The sequence below is a fragment of the Tachypleus tridentatus genome, chromosome 1 (genome assembly GCF_004210375.1).
Source record: "Tachypleus tridentatus isolate NWPU-2018 chromosome 1, ASM421037v1, whole genome shotgun sequence".
In the NCBI taxonomy this organism is placed as follows: domain Eukaryota; kingdom Metazoa; phylum Arthropoda; class Merostomata; order Xiphosura; family Limulidae; genus Tachypleus; species Tachypleus tridentatus.
The window spans coordinates 100143502-100165601 of NC_134825.1; the positions used below are offsets into that span (position 1 = coordinate 100143502).

Here is a 22100-nt window from a genome sequence, read left to right on the forward strand (position 1 = left end):
TAATACATAGCAACTAACCTTTCAACATAGGTTTTCTAGAAATAAGAAAACAACAAAATACAAAATGAGTTCTTTACATACAGACCTCTAATAGCCTAGTGACTAAAAAACTCTATTCACAATTCGTAACCTACGGATTCGAATTCTCATCACTGAACATGGCCATTTTTTAACCTTGGAATATTGTAATGTGACAGGAAATTAATTTCGCTCTTCGTTGGTAAAAGAGTTGGGTGGTGTTGACTAGTTGTTTTCTATGTATTCGTTAGCTAATGAATTAGGTATGACAAGCATAAGCTGCCTTCGTGTGTGAACTTGAAAATAAATCGTATCAAAACTGCTTCTATCTATTACTGCTAACCAAGAGATGTCTGACACACAGATAGTCCTTGGGTAATTTTGCACGAAATTCTGAACAAATTCCTTACACACACAATCATTATCAAGCATTAGAAACTGATTATTTATCGCTTTTGCAAGCAAAAGTAAACGCTTTACAATCCACAGTAAAATTTTAACAGTAAAATAGTTTCTATACACGAAGTATACATAAATTGCATAAAAATGTATTAAATGAAAGTCAAATCCTACGTAAAGAATATAGTGTAATATATATATAAGTTGCATATAAAATAATGTACGAGTTACCCCACCTTCAGTGTAAATTTCTTTATGAAATTAAGGTACGCTTCTTCTTTCACCACTTGAGTAGAAATAGTTATTTAAAATATTTTAATTAATTTCACGATATGTAGCTCTCTATTCTTAAAATCTCTTGTATTGTAAAACGTTTTTTATTGTCATCAATTCCCCATTATTTAAAAGTTGTATTTTGTAACCAACACCAAAATATCCATTTCCAATAACTGTTATCAGTGTGAAACACTTTCTTTGGTCCGTCGGTTTCCTTCACCATAAGTTCATAAAATTGTTTACAATGTTACCACCTGTTGGTATTGCTGTTAAATAGCAATACGCTTACACTTTAACCCAGATGAGTACCTTCCACCACCATTTGGTTATTACATAAACAATACTCATTTCTAGTAGGCAAATAATGGTGGTAGAAACGGCAAAACATATATTACACATTTATACGTTACTTGGGTTAAGTAGTATCATCATCCATTTTTTTTATACCCATGAATCTTTCATAAGGGCTTTCTTTCAGTTATAAGTTAAATACATTTACCTTGTACCAAAATATTATTAATCAAATATTTATAAAAAATGTTTGTCTACAAAACGGTTTCAACAATTTTAGGTGTTACATCAAAAATGTATAAAATAACGAGTATACCGAGTAATATTTATCACAATGGTCAAGCTTATGTCTGTGAAATTCACGTACTTAAATATTCATAAACACTTTGATTTGATCCAATCAAAATATCTTGCTCTACTCTCACCTTAAATCAAAACGGGAAAAAATGTAATTTATTTCAGTCCTGGTATGAGTCTTTCTGTTGGTATTATTCTTCCATGAAGATCTGCTTTTTCTTGAAAGTTTCAATATCAAATCTAAAATATACACTGTTATATTACCAGATAAGCTGATTTTGGTTTGCTTTATAATGAGAGTATCGATCAGGAATTTTTGAAGTAGCCGGAATTTAACAAAATGGCTGAGTTTTAAGCTGTGAGAAATAAATAAACTGAACAAATGTTTTAAACGGTAAAACAATCTGTATTATAATAACAAATACATCCTTTCAAAATAAGCCCTTTAACAATAATGAATCCAAAAACAACTTTGAGGAAGAATATAAGTACAAAAATACATACATATAAATATCCTCTAACAAAAATAAAAAATAGACTTCTATTAGTACGTAAAATTAATCAAATCCATGCCACATCAAACATGCTCGCCCTTTCAGCCGTGGAAGCGTCATAATGTGACGGTCAACTATTAGCTGATAAGAGAGTAACCTAAGAGTTGGCCGTGGGTGGTGATAACTAGCTGTCTTCCCTCTAGTCTCACATTGCTAAATTAGGGACGGCTACTGCAGACAGCTCTTGTGTAGCTTTGCGCGAAATTCAAAACAAACCAAACAAAACAAACATAAAATTAAATTCCTTCAACATATAAACTTACTACATTATATAATCTGAACGTAAAATAAAAACATGTACATATATTTGTACATGATACGCCAAATATAAATTATGTATACCGAAATTATAATACATACACTCAGCAATAAAGGCCATTTACTAATTAAATGTCCCCCAGTGGCTCAGCGGTATGTCTGCGGATTTACAACGCTAAAAACCGGGTTTCGATACCTGTGGTGGGCAGAGCACAGATAGCCCATGGTGTAGCTTTGTGCTTACTTCAAAACAACAACTAACTAAATAAAAATACAAAACCAAATTCAACAGTTCATTATCACATATTCGACAGACATCACATTATTCCTGAAGGTAGAGAGCGCCAAAATATGTAAAGGAAATTATCAAGTTGGCAGAACAGTATAAGGAAGCCCATGAAGGGAGTATAACTAGCAAGTTAAAAATGTCCAGTCAAATTCGAAACCAGTGATGTCTGACTAGAAGTAAGAGTTTACCAAAAGCGACAGGTATCTCGTTAACAGATAGAAAAGAGAAAAAAATGGCGTGTTTTTATAACATGGGGCACATTGTAAAGAGTATACAGGCTATCTGCGCTAGCCGTTCCTAATTTAGCAGTGTAAGACTAGAGGGAAAGCAGCTAGTTACCACCACCCACCGCCAACTCTTGGGCTACTCTTTTACCGACGAATAGTGGGATTGATCGTCACATTATAATGCCCCCACGGCTGAAAGGGCGAACATGTTTGGCGCGACGGGGTTGCGAACCCGCGACCCTCAAATTACGAGTCGCACGCCTTAACACGCTTGGACATGCCGGGCCCTCATAATACATAACAACTAACCTTTCAACATAGGTTTTCTAGAAAAAAAACAACAAAATACAAAATGAGTTCTTTACATACGGACCTCTAATAGCCTAGTGACTAAAGAACTCTATTCACAATTCGTAACCTACGGATTCGAATTCTCATCACTGAACATGGCCATTTTTTTCAACCTTGGAATATTGTAATGTGACAGGAAATTAATTTCGCTCTTCGTTGGTAAAAGAGTTGGGTGGTGTTGACTAGTTGTTTTCTATGTATTCGTTAGCTGATGAATTAGGTATGACAAGCACAAACTGCCCTCGTGTGGTTTTGAGTGAACTTGAAAATAAACGGTATCAAAACTGCTTCTATCTATTACTGCTAACCAAGAGATGTCTGACACACAGATAGTCCTTGGGTAATTTTACACGAAATTCTGAACAAATTCTTTACACACACAATCATTATCAAGTATTAGAAACTGATTATTTATCGCTTTTGCAAGCAAAAGTAAACGCTTTACAATCCACAGTAAAATTTTAACAGTAAAATAGTTTCTATACACGAAGTATACATAAATTACATAAAAATGTATTAAATGAAAGTCAAATCCTACGTAAAGAATATAGTGTAACATATATATGTTGCATATAAAATAATGTACGAGTTACCCCACCTTCAGTGTAAATTTCTTTATGAAATTAAGGTACGCTTCTTCTTTCACCACTTGAGTAGAAATAGTTATTTAAAATATTTTAATTCATTTCACGATATGTGGCTCTCTATTCTTAAAATGTCTTGTATTGTAAAACGTTTTTTATTGTCACCAATTCCCCATTATTTAAAAGTTGTATTTTGTAACCAACACCAAAATATCCACTTCCAATAACTGTTATCAGTGTGAAACACTTTCTTTGGTCCGTCAGTTTCCTTCACCAGAAGTTCATAAAATTGTTTACAATGTTACCACCTGTTGGTATTGCTGTTAAATAGCAATACGCTTGCACTTTAACCCAGATGAGTACCTTCCACCACCATTTGGTTATTACATAAACAATACTCATTTCTAGTAGGCAAATAATGGTGGTAGAAACAGCAAAACATATATTACACATTTATACGTGACTTGGGTTAAGTAGTATCATCATCCATTTTTTTATACCCATGAATCTTTCATAAGGGCTTTCTTTCAGTTATAAGTTAAATACATTTACCTTGTACCAAAATATTATTAATCAAATATTTATAAAAAATGTTTGTCTACAAAACGGTTTCAACAATTTTAGGTGTTTCATCAAAAATGTATAAAATAACGAGTATACCGAGTAATATTTATCACAATGGTCAAGCTTATGTCTGTGAAATTCACGTACTTAAATATTCATAAACACTTTTATTTGATCCAATCAAAATATCTTGCTCTACTCTCACCTTAAATCAAAACGGGAAAAAATGTAATTTATTTCAGTCCTGGTATGAGTCTTTCTGTTGGTATTATTCTTCCATGAAGATCTGCTTTTTCTTGAAAGTTTCAATATCAAATCTAAAATATACACTGTTATATTACCAGATAAGCTGATTTTGGTTTGCTTTATAATGAGAGTATCGATCAGGAATTTTTTGAAGTAGCCGGAATTTAACAAAATGGCTGAGTTTTAAGCTGTGAGAAATAAATAAACTGAACAAATGTTTTAAACGGTAAAACAATCTGTATTATAATAACAAATACATCCTTTCAAAATAAGCCCTTTAACAATAATGAATCCAAAAACAACTTTGAGGAAGAATATAAGTACAAAAATACATATATATAAATATCCTCTAACAAAAATAAAAAAATAGACTTCTATTAGTACATAAAATTAATCAAATCCATGCCACATCAAACATGCTCGCCCTTTCAGCCGTGGAAGCGTCATAATGTGACGGTCAACTATTAGCTGATAAGAGAGTAACCTAAGAGTTGGCCGTGGGTGGTGATAACTAGCTGTCTTCCCTCTAGTCTCACATTGCTAAATTAGGGACGGCTACTGCAGACAGCTCTTGTGTAGCTTTGCGCGAAATTCAAAACAAACCAAACAAAACAAACAAAACAAACATAAAATTAAATTCCTTCAACATATAAACTTACTACATTATATAATCTGAACGTAAAATAAAAACATGTACTTATATTTGTACATGATACGCCAAATATAAATTATGTATACTGAAATTATAATACATACACTCAGCAATAAAGGCCATTTACTAATTAAATGCCCCCCAGTGGCTCAGCGGTATGTCTGCGGATTTACAACGCTAAAAACCGGGTTTCGATACCTGTGGTGGGCAGAGCACAGATAGCCCATGGTGTAGCTTTGTGCTTACTTCAAAACAACAACTAACTAAATAAAAATACAAAACCAAATTCAACAGTTCATTATCACATATTCGACAGACATCACATTATTTCTGAAGGTAGAGAGCGCCAAAATATGTAAAGGAAATTATCAAGTTGGCAGAACAGTATAAGGAAGCCCATGAAGGGAGTATAACTAGCAAGTTAAAAATGTCCAGTCAAATTCGAAACCAGTGATGTCTGACTAGAAGTAAGAGTTTACCAAAAGCGACAGGTATCTCGTTAACAGATAGAAAAGAGAAAAAAAATGGCGTGTTTTTATAACATGGGGCACATTGTAAAAGAGTATACAACCATTACCACCAAGAACTGGAGTTATTTACAAAGATGGTACTGATAAGAAACAAGAAAAGAGTGACTGCCATTTGGGATGCTGCTGCTAGAAGAAATAGAAACAAGAAAATACGTAAGATTCACCACAATAAAAATGCCAACTGCATGATTAATGGTTTGGTCAAGTTATGCAAATGGATTAACAGTGCTAGTAGTAATTGCAGTACGTTATAAATATCGAGAGGTGGTAACAAATCATAATATGCTAATATGTGAAGGATATGTCAGGAATAAGGAAGTTAAGGTTCCGTGAGACACTGAGCACAGTGGTGAAAACCGGTCTAGTATCTGATGATCAGATGACGAGCAAGGTATGCTTGTGTGTGCTTATTGAAGGGACAGTGAGAAAGTTTCATAGTACAAAAATAAAGTTGAATATTCCATATTATGCAGGAGACCTTGAACCCTGTCACGTGACGGGGTCGTGGGCTGACCTGCTGGCAAATCGAATGGGTTGAATCAACTTAGTCGTCAGAACTTCGACTAATACTACCGGATGTCACGTGCAAAATTTAGTTTTAAGTGTGAATGTCGTAGCGAATGGAGCTCATATGCACTAACTCAAGGCTTTACAGTTAAAACAAAAGAGACTCGAACAAGAGACGTCCAATAAAACACTATATTTATATTTTCAAACACTTAATGCTATACACATACACTACATGGCGAAAAGTATGTGGGCACCCGACCATCACACCATATGTGCTTGCTGAACATCTCATTCCAAAACCATGGGTATTAATATAGAGTTAGTCCCCCTTTGCTGCTATAACAACCTCCACTTCTCTGGAAAAGCTTTTCACTAGATTTTGGAACATGGCTGCAGAGATTCGCTCCTAGTTACTCACAAGAGCATTAGCGAGGTCGGGCACTAATGTCGGGCGAGAAGGCCTGGCTCGCAGTTGGCGTTCAAATTCATCCCAAAGGTGTCCAATGGGGTTGAGGTAAGGGTTCTGTGCAGACCAGTCAAGTTCTCCCACACAAACCTCGACAAACCATGTCTTTATGGACCTCGCTTTGTGCATGGGGGCATTGTCATGCTGAAACAAAAAAGAGCCTTCCCCAAATTGTTGCTACAAAGTTGGAAGCACACAAGTCTCTAGAATGTCATTGTATGCTGTAGCATTAAGATTTCCCTTTACTGGATCTGTAAAACCTAGTCCAAACCATGAAAAACAACTCCAGACCATTATTCTTTATCCACAAAACTTTACAGTTGGCACTATGCATTCAGGCAGGTAGCGTTCTCCTGGCATCCGCCAAACCCAGATTCGTCCGTCAGACTGCCAGATAGTGAAATGTGATTCATCTCTTCAGAGAATGCGTTTCCACTGTTCCAGAGTCCAATAGCTGTGTGCTTTACACCACTCCAGCCGACACTTGGCATTGCGCATGGTGATCTTAGGATTGTGTGCGGCTGCTTGCTATGGAGACCAATTTCATGAAGCTTGCGACAAATAGTTCTTGTGCTGACGTTACTTCCAAAGGCAGTTTGGAACTCGGTAGTGAGTATTGCAACTGTGTACAGACGATTTTTATGCGCTACACGCTTGAGCTCTCGGCGGTCCCGTTCTGTGAGCTTTTGTGGCTTACCGTTTCGTGGCTGAGCTGTTGTTGCTCTTAGACGTTTCCACTTCACAATAACAGTACTTACAGTTGACCGAGACAGCTCTAACAGGGCAGAAATTTGACAAACTTACTTTTCGGAAAGGTGTTATCCTATGACAGTGCTATGTTGAAATTCACTGAGCTCTTCAGCACGACCCATTCTACTGCCAATGTTTGTCTATGGAGACTGCATGTCTGTAAGCTTGACTTAATGCACCTGTTAGCAATGGGTATGGCTGAAATAGCCGAACCCACTAATTAGAAGGGGTGTCCACATATTTTTGGCCATGTAGTGTATATACAGTCTAATTTGCTAAGGTTTATTATAGAGAGTTAGTTACTTCTGTTACCATGGTGACTGATGTTAAGGAATAATGGCATTAATAATACTTACAAAGAACTTGGGTATGAAGACATCTTCCTGATCTTCCATTCAGATTCTGACTGAGATACCAAGCTGTCTGAATCACTTAGCTGACTAACTAGCTGGGCTTATTTTCCAAGCCCTTTTCTATTAGTAGAAGGGTGATTATCGGCCTACTCAAAGAAACAGCTGGTTTCCTGTTTACTACTACTCTGAGTTTCTTTCATAAACAAAAATCTTACCGACACACCATTAAACTGTCAATCTTTCTTTACGAACTCCTACGTTCTCTAATTAATTTCTAATCCCCTTTTAAACACGGGCTTGGTTGATTTAACTGACCGCATGACATCTTCTCTGTACATGTAATGTATTTCCTCCCCATTCTAGAACAATGGTCCAATTATAGCGTCGTCTCATTAATCGAGGTCTCCAGGTTCAACATCTAAGTTTGTATATCTCCTTACAAGCTTGCTGATGTCTGCTTATTTAGTTTAACATTCATGAGACATTTCCTCAATTTTAGTTTTTAGCTTCGGTAACTGCCTATAACTCCGAGATAGTCTGTTTGTTCAATCTAAACACGTAACTGAAATCCCTCGGTGTGTTTCTCTGAAGTAATGTCCTAAGTGATACCTCTGTATTTATTTGATCTTTGGTAGCGTCAGTTATTCATCGACAGATTAGTTGTACTGTTTGCTTAAGATATTGTTGTTTTGTCTATAAACGTTATTGCTTTAAAAATATGTTCGCTTATACTGCATTTTCATATTACACGCAGGATAACGCGCTTCTCGACGTGTTTCCTTAAGATGATATTTTCAAAAAATAGTGACATTGAAAAATATGATTACTCGTATAGCATCTTTCACTATTTATTGCTACAATTAATCATGCAGGGCATCCACATACTTAGCGATGCTTTAGATAATTGTAGGAAGGCATTAATATATGACTTAGCGATTGGAAACAAACCAGATAGTAGAAAGTTGGTGGAACTAGATAGAAAATAAATTGATAAACATCTGCAGTCACTACTAGAGCTCAAGAAAAGAAGAGCAAACAAGACAGCAAGCCCCTACAAGTGTCAAAAGGTGACATCTCGAGTGTTGGTTTGCAGAATCTAAAGGAAGTGCAGAACTAAGGCTCTCTAGGTAGTATTAAATAATTTATTTTGTGAGTTAATATTTCATGATTGTTCAGTAACTTATAAACACAACTTTCAAATATCGCCTGCTTTTAACTCTCTTATTATAAACAAACTAACTAACTAACTATAAATCTCCGTAGTTTCTAGAATGCTCATTGAGAGATAAAAACAGTAGAGAGCGAAAAGAGAGCCAAAGGTAAAGCCGAGTGAAAGAGAGATTCAGTCATAATAAAGTTAGACAACGTAAAGTTAACCGTCGTAGGAGTGAATAGCCTGATGATTGCTATGTTGAAGTGAAATTAACAGTTTTATGACATTTTAGGAGAATAATTCTCGTCATAGGGTGTTCTTAAGCAACTGAACCTGCCTGATGGACTTTGAAAAAAGGAAAAAAGGCAAGCGATTATTTGCAAGTAGGCCTATATGCAAAAAGCAGACGGGTGTCTGAAGTTTAGGATACAACTGTAGCAACTCATGAGACAGCGTAAGTGAATTATGCACCAGTATTATTGTGATAAAAAAATAAAAAGAGGGGAAAATGGAATAAACAAATTATATATACTTTAGTACCACTCAAAATATAATTTTTCTGACATAGCACTTTACAGGAGTTTAACAGAAGAATCGATAATTTGTTGAAAAACAAAGGGTAGATTAAAAATTTTAATTTTCCTTAGAATGAGAAAGCAAAATGAAAAAAAAGAAAGAAAAAATTGAATACCAAACTGTCCTTGGCTATTTGAAGGTTATACTATGTTAGGTATATGTGTATAAAATATACAAAACAAGAAATCTGATAACCCTGAGCCCTTTCAGAGAGTAAGTCGATTTTTTTTTCAAAAAATTGTGGTAAAGGATTGAAAGCTAGTGAAATAAGAAAAACAAATAAACAAGAAAAAAAGATAGTCATGATATTACAGTTAAATTTTACATTACACTTAATTTTGTTTAGATATTATTCATCATCATGAACAATGAAGAATAATTTTAAAAACAAAATAAACAACATTTGCAGTTAATTCTTTGTTACGAACTTTAAGTTATATATGTATATTTTTCTCTACAAGTGGGTTTTCTCGTCATCGCGAATTCTAAGTTAATTTTCTTGTTTTGTAATTTTTTAATTTTTGACACAACATTATTTGCTAATAATATGAACATATATTAATACTGTATAACTATGTATTATAATATTTATTTTTATAGATAAATCGTAAGAGTACCACTAATTCAGTGGGATGTATTTTAAATTGTGGCATTGCCATTTATTTGATATTTTGAATTGGAAAAACAACAATATTTCGTAATCGTACGAGAAAGTCAAACAAACAACATAACCTGACGTTACGTTTCCTGCCTTTAAAAAGTCTGAAGTAGATGTTTAAGAAGGTTGTGTTAGAAAGCTTAGGCGTTATTGTTAGATTTTACTACCAATACTAAAAAAATATCTAGGTTTTTAATTGAATTTGCACTTTGATTATTTTGCAGTATAGTTTGAACTCGACTTTTTGTTGTTTCATATCTATAAGTGCTCTAAGTTTTTATCAGGATAATGACCAAACCTCTAATGTATCATTTATCTAGCCTGTGTATGGTCCTAGGCCTGGTGGTATTTTTTGTGATTACGGGCCGCTGTTTGATTACTTTTCCAACTCACAATAGATTCACGTTTAAGTTGAATGTTGTGCCTAATGCACGAACATTATCATCAAATTGGCTTCCTTATTTCAAGTTCAACTCTGGTGGAAAACAAGATTATTCTATATTTTATGATAATAAAAATGAAGCTACAAACCCAAGACGTAACCTTCCAACAGGATTTGGCAAACGAACAAATTTGGTAGAACTTGCCAAAAAACTAAACTTAACAGTACTGGTGGATCTTCTTGAAAAGACAAAATTAGACAACACTTTGGACCACGAAGGTACGATACCAGTTTGTTATTCATTAATATTTCATTTATTTCAACAGAGGCAAAGACAGTACTAATATTGATAGACTAAGAGTGTAAGCGATATAAAATGAATATTTTAAAAAATTACCTTTAACTTTTAGCATTGAAATTTGAAGCAATATTATTAGTAGTATTAAATGAAAAGTGTTACACTTAATTAGAATCTTGTTTCAAGGAAGCAAAGCTTCAAATTTTTCAAGCTTGTGGTTAAACCAATATTCAGAAACTTTTGACCTAAGTGTACAGAAGTACAAACAGGAAATTCCTAATGTGAAAACAAACATTTAAAACCAAAAATGCTAAATCAAATGAACTTAAGATGTGTTAAACAGTACAGTTTTGTGATTATATTTAGTAGTGTTTTCATACTGTTGGCATTGCCAAAACTATTAGTATTAATCTTGTTAGAGCTTAAATAACATTGTGATGATGTTAAATTGCACTTTATCAGATATATAGGACATGCTCATAATCAGATTCATATTAGCTGTCTCATCATGCTCAAACAGAAAAAAAGAGAGAAAAGTAGCTCTTGTTGATTTTTGATTGATTAATACTTAATCTTTGCTAGTTTTTATACTGAAAATTTCTTTAATTTCATCAGGAAATTGTGTAGCTTCAAGAGCATAGTTTCTCACTGTACAGAGAATTAAAAATCATGCTTTATTCTAATTATGATAAACACTCCCTAACACACTACCTGATGTTAGCTGTTTTACCACTTGTAAGATTTTGATTACCCTCTTTACCCCATATTTACATTCAGTTGTACAAGATTATTAGCAACTACAAATTGGATATATATATCATCATTAAATCTAAGAGAGTATTAAATTGTCATAACAGTGAACATAGAACTGTTGTATCAATTGAAAGATTTACTAATTACAAAAATTGCTTTTCCACAAGAAAAAGTCACAGGTTTCTTCAACTCAGATTTTCATGCAGTTTCATGCATGATTAAAATACTTCCCATTCTAAACAGTTTGTTGTGGTTGCTCTCAGATAGGTTTTAAAATAATAGGTTGAACAATTACTAAGTTTTTAAAAATATTTTTATTTAAAGAATGATGATGTTTTAGGCTAGTGTTCATCAAATTGTGCAGCTTACAACCAAGCATTGAAAAATGTCCATTTTGTGGTCAAGTTTTTTTTATTTCATTGAACTAAGTGACTGTAAAACATAATACAAGTTGCTTAGTAAGAAAGAACAAAAATAGAGAGAAGTCTTAACAAAGCCAGCAATACCAGATAAAGTATGAGCCCTTTTTATGAATGAGAATGAAATAATTCTAAAAAGCATGTGCAAAGATGTCATCGATTCACAACGTCTATGTAGTACTGAGAACTCTGAGTTTTTATCACTGTTGTTAATAAAGAATGAACTTTAAATTCCAAACAAATTGACTAATGACTAAAACCTGAGACAAGTCTGGTAATTCTAGTTTTGTCTTGACTACTTTTTGTTTCTGGTTGTAAGCTTCACATCTGACAAAAAGCATTAGCTCAAAACATCATCCTTTAAATATAAATATAAAAAACTTATTAGCTGTTCAGTCTGTTACTTAATTTTGATATTTTCATCATGTATGCAGTTACAACTATGTCTTAGGTTTTACTTGGTTTGAGTTTGCCTGAACAGTTATAAGTTGCGAGTCTTGAGTATTTTTATTTTTTAGTGTTTTTTCATCAAAGTATATGTTTCACTCATTCCTGTTTAGAGTTCCAAATCCTGAATGATGAATTTTGTATTTAACTATTTTAATCATTAGATGTATTGTGTAATTATTTTCTGTTTTTTACCATACTCATGGATAGAACCTTCACTCTAAAACAGTTGAAGTTTACATGTAGTATTATTAGCAAAAACATGTGTCCTGTATAGGTCTGGTGCTAGTCTTTTCCAGGTAAGAGGCTGAGGTGGATCATACAGATACTGGGGGAGAGGGCTTTGCCATTAAAATATACGAGTTGCTAACATGTTGGATGCAATGGTTGGGGTGGGTAAAGCAAATTTTTGTGAGATTATAGGTTCTGTTTAGCACTGCCTCTGGTTTTATAACTTTTTTAATTATTACAAATGTGCTGTTCATAAATGCCACAAAATGAATTTTGCATGCGAAGGGTTAAATCTGGTCTAGTGACTATTTTGCCATGTTGTTTTTATTTTGATGCTGTTGAACACATTAAAACTTTTCAGTTGTGGAAGTGTTATAAAAGTGATAATTAATCATATTATTCAGTTTTAAAACTGTATGGTAGTGGTTGCTACTAACTTGCTGCCTTCTTTCTGGTCAGTAGCTCAAATGTATGCATGGCTACCAGAACCCAAGGGGATTTTGATATGAAGATTTAGCTTATGTAATTGTGATATCATTCAACTCTTAAAATATACTAATATCTTGCATATAAATCTACTAAAATGATTTACAGGTAAATATTTTTATTTCACTTGTAGGTATTATCTCCATAATGTATTCCTATGCATGTATCTGTAGCTGTTTTTTCATCTGTAAATATTTTATTTTTATAAATTATTTTTATATATGTATCTGGTCTTATCATTTCCTGATGCTTAGGGCACTGGCCTCACTATCTGTGGGTAACATAACCATAACTTAACATGAAATATGGTAACCTTCCCACCTGTGGGAGCATTAGAAAGTAATGGTGTATCCCACTGTTTGTTAGTAAAAGCACAGCCCAAGGGTTGGTAGTGAATGGTTTTGGCTGGTTGCTTTTCCCTTGACAGCTGTTCAAAATTTAGGACAGTAGCAGATGGCCTCGGTAGCTTTGTTATAAACAAAAAAGGATGTAACTGGACTATTTATATACTTAATTTTTTTAGCACAAATATGTTTGATGTTTTTATTATCTAATTCATTGCATTCATATGTGTGCTTTTAAATTTCTTTGGTATGTTTATAGTCTAATTCACTGTATGTATATATAATGTACAACTTATATGTATGCTTAGATATTAAAAGTATGTGTACACTCATAAATTTAGTAAAGTTTATAATGGAATTGTTTTGTCTTTGGTTATAGTTATTTGTGTAACTAGTCAAAATATTGTAATTTGTGTGTTATGAATCTAATAAATAGACCTAAGTGTTTATTGAAAGTTATATGCCAGTAAGTATTTTTGAATACTGTCATTCTTCTATTAGAGGCCTTTGAGCTATAAAACATGGCAGAGATAAAATATTCTTTGTCTATAAGCTGTAATAATGTGTGTTGTAATGATTAAAACAACAAATTAGAATAATAACCAGTATTTAAATATTTTATCTTCATAGCTCATGAACAGAAATGTAAAATAATGCAAGACAAGGTTTTCATTTTCAAGATAAAATGTAGTCTTTGTAATCACTCAGTTTAATTCTTTAAAATTATTTATATACACACAAACACAAGGCAGATTTGTTAATAACTGTCATAGTTTGTCTCCAGTTGTTTTGTATATTGCTAAGGGGTGTTACCGTTACAGATGTGCTAATATAATTAAAATGTACTTTTTTTTCATCTAACATTTTTCCAGGACCTTTCACGTTGTTTGCTCCAACTAACGATGCATTTGCAAACCGACCAAGCTACTGTGATAATGTTCCACTTAAAGATCTGTTAAAATATCATATAACACGTAAGGTTCATTTGTCAAAGGATTTGAAGAACAATGAGCTTTTGTGGACTCTGTTGTCAAAACGAGAGCTACGAATGAACATATATAAAAATGGAAAGGTTAGTTAGCTTTTAAATGTTTTCATTTTGCTGTGATTATTTTGTTAAATTGACTACCTGTTTGGCTGGTTGCTTTCTCATTGACAGAATAACTGATTTAAAGCTGGTATAAACTCTTGATTACAGCTATTTACATAAATAGTGTACAAGTAGCTTATTAGGTACCTTTGGTCAAGGTTATGCAATTCACTCGTGGTTTTAATGGACTCTGCAGCATTTATTACATGAGTAGAACTAAAAATAAGTTGCATGGACTTACTAGAGTGGTTTAAAAGATATACTATTATAAAATAAGAAAGCACATTTAATGTATAAAATTGCACAATAATTTATTGTAGGAGCTAAAAATAAAATATGCAATTAAAAGCTCTGTACAATTAAACACAAATGTTCAGGTGGAAAAAGTTCCATCTTCAGGAGATTAGAAGAAACATAGGAAATTTTGTTGTTATGCAAACAAATGTATATAATTTGTGTATAATTGTACATGTGCATAATTTTCATATTATATAATACATCTACAGAATAGACTTACAAAAAAAATTACTTCTTATGGCACCTTGGCCCAAACCTCTATTCAAAATAATTTTATGCTCAATAATTTCAAGAGATTTCCTCATGTTTAATTTATTTGTTAGTTTAACCTACTTATGTAGTTGAGTCAATAGCATATGAAGAGTTTGCCACATGTTCCACCAAGACAAAACCATTATTTTCATTTATCAAAGGCATTTTGTGGTCATTAATTTAAAATTTCAGATTTCTGCTTGTTTGTCTGATATAATTCAAGCCACAACTGAAAGTGATTTTATATACCCCACATTTATCCCTTAAGTCTGTCTTTAATGCCATTAATGATATTCATTAATTTTAATTTACAAGTAAAGATTAATAGAAAATGCCTATTTTTCATGAAAACCTTGCCTATGTTTGGTTAGAGTGACAGAACTTACAGCAAAGAAGTTTTTTATTAACCTTGCTTATTACCTGTAACTTTTAATTATATATTACTTTTAATTTGTAAAATCAATTATTTTGCATTCTTACACATTGAACATTGTTATTTTATGAACTCTATGCCCATAGTAACTTCATAAATTGTTATTTTGGATATAAAGTTAATTAACTTTCATTCCATGTTTTTTAAGCACATATAGTTTTTTTGTTAAATATTTAATGGAATAACTGATTTAAAGTTGGTATAAACTCTTAAATGCAAAGATAGGGTTTGTGACTCTAAAGTACTTTTGTTTCTAACTAATTTGCATTTTATAGTTACAAGTACTTTTCTATTTACATTATTTGTGAAATATTTCCATGGACCAATGTTGTTTTAAACAACTTAGTTTTCAAAAAGTATTTGACTAAGAAATTGTAAAATTGCTTGTGCAGGGTGGCTTGTCAGTCTCTACCCATCTATTTATCTTATCTATCCAGTGTATATGTGTGGTGTCACCAGCATTTTTGCACTCGTGTACCCACGTACTTGTCACAATACGCTCTTCAAGTGTAAAAGGGCTTACATTGGCCATATTTCTTTGGAAAAAAGAAACAGATTTATAATACATGCATAATTGAATATAACATAATAACATATGGATGGGTAGGGACTTACAGGCCACCCTGTAGAGTATATATACGAGTCAGACTTCATAAAGTGCAGCATAATTCAGGGACACAAATGACTTCATTCAGTGACTTTGAAAAATTTTTAATTTATCAAGCAAAGGTTAAGAAAACCAAAGATTTATTATGTTTATAAAAAGGATCCAAAATGTATAGTGAAAAATTTTAAAGTTTACAAGATGTTTTACATGGAAACTTTATATACAAACACTTAAATAATCATTTCAGTTTATTTTCTCCACATCTCAGAGCATATAAATTTCAACTGTAACTTTGTTTTTGTTTTTTATATAATTTATACTCCTGTATGGGCATATAACAGTAATGAAAAATTATTGGATAATACTCATACAAACTAGTTTCTCCTGATTTTCCCCTGGGTGTGGATTCTTGTATGTTGTGAGGAACCTCTCAGGGAAGGTTCTTTCATTTTACCTCCTCTGGGATCTAAACACCCACCCACATGTTTGATGTGCATGGTGACTCGTGAAGGGGAGGAGAGGATCCTGGTATTTGAGGGGTCCAACACTAACACACCACTTTGGCCTTGAATTCCTGTAGACGGGTGGCCTTCTTGTCAGTTGGCTGCTCCACTTGGGCTAGGGTCAACCAAGTACCAGTATTAGATGTCCTCAACAGGCATTGTTGACATTACACCTGATGCTGGTATTTGGGTATAGGGCTCACAAAACCCTGGTGTTGCTGCAGTGTCCTTGTTTGGCATTGTAGTGTCTCTTTTTTTCATTTGCTCTGGTGACAAATTGGTGAAAACATCATCTCAACACTTGCATTCAAAGGCAATTGGGGATATATGTATTAAAGTTATGTCTCGTGCTACTTTGAATTCATCACAAGGAGTTATTGTTGAGAGGGATTTGAAGAACATCCCAGAGTCAGAGATACTTGCTGGTTTCTTCACCCAAGAAGTTTCTGCAGTGATGCGTATATCCACTCGCAGAGATGGAATTATGATGCTGACCAATGTCCTCATTCTAACATTTACATCACTGTCTACCTGCTACTGTCAAGGCAGGTTATCTTAATTGCAGAGTATGGCCATACATTCCAAACCCTATCAGATGTTTCCAGTGTCGGAGGTTTGGTCGCTCCAAGGCATCATGTTGTGGTTCCTTGAAGTGTGCTCGTTGCAGTGGCAAGGACCATGATGCCTACAAGTATGAAACAGACCCTCATTGCATCAATTACAATGGCTTTCACCCGTCCTACTTTCGTTCTTGCCCTAAATGGTTGGAAGAAAAAGAGCTGCAGCATTTGAAAATGATTGATAACATTACTTATCCTGAGGCTCGAAAATTGCTGTCCACCACCTCATCTCGGATGTATGCTGCTGCACTTTGTTCTATAATTACAGTCGGAGTGCAGACAGATCTCTCTGTACCTTCCAAAGAATCTTTCTCCAAACAAATGAAAAATCTTTTGACCTCCATTGGTAAAATGTTGATGAATCAACTTCAACACCCCTCTCTGTTCCTAACATACATTCCAGCAAACCCCAAGATCCACTTCCTTTGGTTCTGGGTACAGGCATTTCCTCAGGTACATCTTCTCCCACCCCAAGATGCAAAATGATTATTCATTCACGTCCTCAGTCTCTGGAATCCTCTTCCAACAGCAAAGACCTGCCCAATTGACCCAGGGCAGGATCCATGGAGGTCAACAGACCTCCCTCAAATAAAGACAATAAAGAAAAAAAGATGTTGTAAACAGAATGGCTCTCCACCCAATTTGCCTACACATAAATAAAAATAGCTATCTTGATACAATGGAACTGTCGAGGTTTACATTCTATTCTGGATGACATCAAAGCACTGATTGCTTCCTACCATCCTGTATGTCTTTCTTTACAGGAAACATTTCTGAAACATGCCAATACAGTCATTTTTCAGCAGTTTTTGTACGGAAATGACAGGCTGTGTGATGGACAAGTATGTGGAGGGGTGGCACTGCCGGTTGATCAGCATGTGCCCATCCTGACTTGCCAACTCAACACACCCTTGGGGACCACAGCCACCAGTGCTTCCTTGGGTCGTACCATCACTGTTTGTTCTCTCTACCTGTTGCCTGGAAAGTCCTATGATCAGTCAGACCTTGATGCTCTCATTGAAAAGTTGCTATCTCCCATTTTAATTCTGGGAGACATTAATGGACATCATCCCCTCTGAGGAAGTACTGATATTGATGGTAGGGGTTGCTTTGTAGAGTGTATGCTCTCTGATCACAACCATTCTCTTTGCAGTAGTGGTTTTTGTATTTATTTTCATGCACCTAGTCTATGTTTTACTGCTATTCATCTCTCAGTTTGCTCCACTTCACTGTTCTCACACTTTCCATGGAGGGTTGATAATAATCATGAGGCAGTGATAATTTTCCTATTATTTTGAGACAGACTGGTTGTGGTCAATTGCCACCTGACCTGCATACCTTGGTAGAGTCTGGATGAAGCAAACTAGTCTTCTTTCATTGCTCTCACAGAACTTGATCCTGCCATTGTCTTTAAGCCATCAATAGATGACTGTGTTATACAGGCAGCTGCTCAATGTATTCCTAAAACCTTGACATGTTTTCCACAATATCCTCGTCTGTGGCGGAATCATACTTGCCACGTGACACAGAAAAATAAAAAATGGGCCTGGGATACTTTTTGTAGGTGTCTCACACTCTAGCAGTTCATCAATTTGAAAAGTCAGTGGGCAATATAATTCCATCTCTCTCTCGACCTTGCTCTCTTGCAAGAAAGTAGCTTATACCAAGACCATCGCTGATCCTCTTGATGAAAGCTTTTGCTGGATATCTAGCCCTTCTGCTTCTTCTTCTACCTTCTTAGCCATGAAGAGTTGGGCAGAGCGATTACCTTTTGAGCTGATTGTCTCTATGACTGTGTTCATTGCTTTATACTGATGGAATTCAAAATGGCCCTTTATAGGTTTGAGAGTACAATGGTCGGACCTAATGATCTACACTATGAAATGCTGCGCAATGTATCTTCTGCCTCTCTTGCTATTCTTCTGATTGTTTTAAACCAAATCTGGCAGGAGAACGTTTTTCCTGATGCCTTGTGTCAAGCTGTTGTCCTACCTTTCTCTAAGTCTGGGAAGAATCCCAAGATTCCTTCAAACCACCATCCAGTTGCTTTGATGAGCTGTCTCTGTAAGACATTAGAAAGGATGGTTAATGCTCGTCTTGTTTGGTTCCTTGAATCAAACAACCTCCTCTCGCCCACCCAGTGTGGGTTCCGTCAACAGCACTCCACCACAGACCACCTAATTCGTCTTGAAACATCTATCAGAGAAGCCTTTCTCAACCGCCAACATCTTGTATCAATATTCTTTGACATAGAGAAGGCTTACGACACAACATAGAGGTATGGCGTTTTGCGAGACCTCCATACATATGGGTTACGTGGCCATCTACCCATGTTTAATAAACATTTTTTAATGGACAGGAGATTCCAAGTTCGTGTGGGTTCGACACTTTCCCATTCTTTTGTATAGGAAGTTTGGGTCCCTCAAGGCTGTGTATTGAGTGTTACACTCTTCAGTATAAAGATAAATGCCATCACTGAACAACTCCCTCTCACTGTTGCGAATGGGCTGTATGTCGACGACTTTCACATCTCATGCCAGTCGTCAAACATGAGATATATTGAGCGGCAACTACAAACCGCCCTCAATTGTGTATGGAAGTGGACTCTGGAGAACGGCTTTAATTTCTCTCTCTCCAAAACTGTATGCATGCACTTTTGTCGTCGATGGGGTATTCACCCTGATCCTGAACTTCATATCGGTGAAGTTTTGCTGCCAGTTTTCCCGCAGACCAAGTTCTTGGGGCTTATCTTTGATCGTAAACTGACCTTTATACCACACTTAAAGCAGCTTCGTCAAATGCACAAGAGCACTGAACATCCTCCGTGTTTTCTCTTCTACCAGTTGGGGGGCAGATTGCTGTTCAATGTTAAAGGTATATCATGCTCTTATTAGATCGAAACTCGATTATGGATCAATGGTCTATGGCTCTGCCAGACCCTCAGCCTTAAAGATGCTGGACCCCATTCATCACTCCGGCTTTCCGTACCTCTCCAGTTCAAAGTTTATACATTGAATCTCATGAACCTTCTCTACACCTTCGCCGTTTGCAACTATCTTTACAATATACTTCGAAACTTCATTCCTTACCAAAGCATCCCATCTGAAAATGCGTTTTCCTTCCTTGGTGGGCAGTACTTTTTCAGAACAGACGATCTGTCATTGCTTCGTTTGGCCTTCGCATCCGGGCACAATTGGATGAATTGGGTCTGTCCTTGGATAACATTACAGATTACACAGGTCGGCCCATCCCACAATGGCTTATTACAGCCCCCAAATGTGACCTTTCTTTCAGTCACCTAAAAAAGGCAGATACTCCAGATTGGAAGTACCGTTTTTTATTCAGTGAATATCTTTCAAACAATCATTCAGTTCCCATTTATACAGATGGTCCCAAATCAGGTAATTCAGTGGGCTCTGCTATGGTTTGCTATGGGTCAGTAGTTGCGCGCAGAATCCCTTCTACAGTTTCTGTGTTCACTGCTGAACTGTATGCCATACCTCTTGCCCTGTATCATATTGCAGTTGAGCAGTAATCCAACTGCACTATTTATGCTGATTCGCTTAGTTCTATACTTGCCTTGGAATTGCTACACGTTAGCTCATATCCTATTCTCACTGATATTTGAAACCAACTGGCCCATTTCTCATTAGCAGCTACTTCAATCCAGTTTTTCTGGATACCAGGCCATGTTGGTATTCACGGGAACGAGCTTGTAGACATGGCAGCTAAATATCTCTGCTTCAGCACCATCACTCCTATGCCTATTCCATACATGGACTAAGGTGTTGTCTTCAAGGCTCGGCTCTGTGCCAGCTGGCAGTCCACTTGGAGTGAGCAACGTGACAACAAACATTTTCAAATCAAACCCAAAATTGGACTTTGGCCAACTAGCTTCTGTAAAGTTCAGAAGGAGGAAGTTGTTCTCACTAGGCTACGCATTGGTCACAGTTTTTTAACTCATCATTTTCTTTTATCTGGAACTGATGCACCAATGTGTAGTTTGTGTAACACTCAAATCACTATCAGCCACGTTTTACTTTCTTGCCATCGTTACAATTCTCAACGACGGCAATATTTTAAACATATTTTTTGCCAGGGTCAGTCTGTAACATTGGACAGAGTTATTGGTGATGGTGACTCTGTCCACCTTGATAATATTTTTAATTTTTTAATGGCCATTAACCTTTTTAATCTCATTTAAGTGTTGGATATTTATTCATTACACCTTTTAATTGTGGTTCCTTTTTACAGTTTTAATCTCTCCTTCAATTTGACATTGGACAATGGCCAGAACATTAAATAACTCGACACCAGGACTGGAAAGGCCAACTTCAGGTGACTAACGCTACTGTTTGAACTATCCTGGCGAGTTGTTATTATACTTTTGCTGCATATCATTTCACACTCTACTACTTAATGTTTTAGTACTGGCCATATTGACTCATAATCCGGAACCAGGGCTGGAAAGACCAACTTCAGGTGACTGACGGTGGTTTTCATACTTACCTGTTAGTCTTCCTGGCGGGTTATGATCATTACCATTCTGCTAGAGGTAGTTATTTTACAACTTTGTTGACTGGATATCAACATTGGTTTTTACACCATTTTCTGTTTTAATTGCTGTTTTGTTTTTACCTTCATTTACTTTTACAAATTCTACTCCATTTACTTGACTATATCTTGTTACTGGACATTTGGCTACTCATTGTTACAATTTTGCTATGTATCTTTTAAAACTTCTATTCTTTTACATTTTGATACTGGTTGCTATGACACATAACCCGGAACCAGGACTGGAAAGACCAACTTCAGGTGATTGACAGTGGTTCTTGAACTTACCTGTTAGTCTTCCTGGCGGGTTATGATCATTACCTTTTTGCTAGAGATACATACCTTAAATACCTTGCAAATACCTTACAACTTCTTATACTCT

At 35.2% G+C, this 22100-nt stretch overlaps 1 protein-coding gene across 3 annotated transcripts in view; it reads left to right on the plus strand.

The window, feature by feature from the left end:
- Positions 1-10071: 10071 nt before the first annotated feature.
- The window catches only part of LOC143256857 (transforming growth factor-beta-induced protein ig-h3-like), a 45368-nt gene continuing 33339 nt past the window's right edge, over positions 10072-22100 (plus strand). For all 3 annotated transcript variants that reach the window (XM_076514654.1, XM_076514644.1, XM_076514658.1), the window contains exons 1-2: positions 10072-10663; positions 14235-14434. In XM_076514654.1, coding sequence (XP_076370769.1) covers positions 10291-10663; positions 14235-14434 — 573 coding nt within the window. In that variant the 5' untranslated portion in view covers positions 10072-10290. The remainder of the gene's footprint in view (positions 10664-14234; positions 14435-22100) is intronic.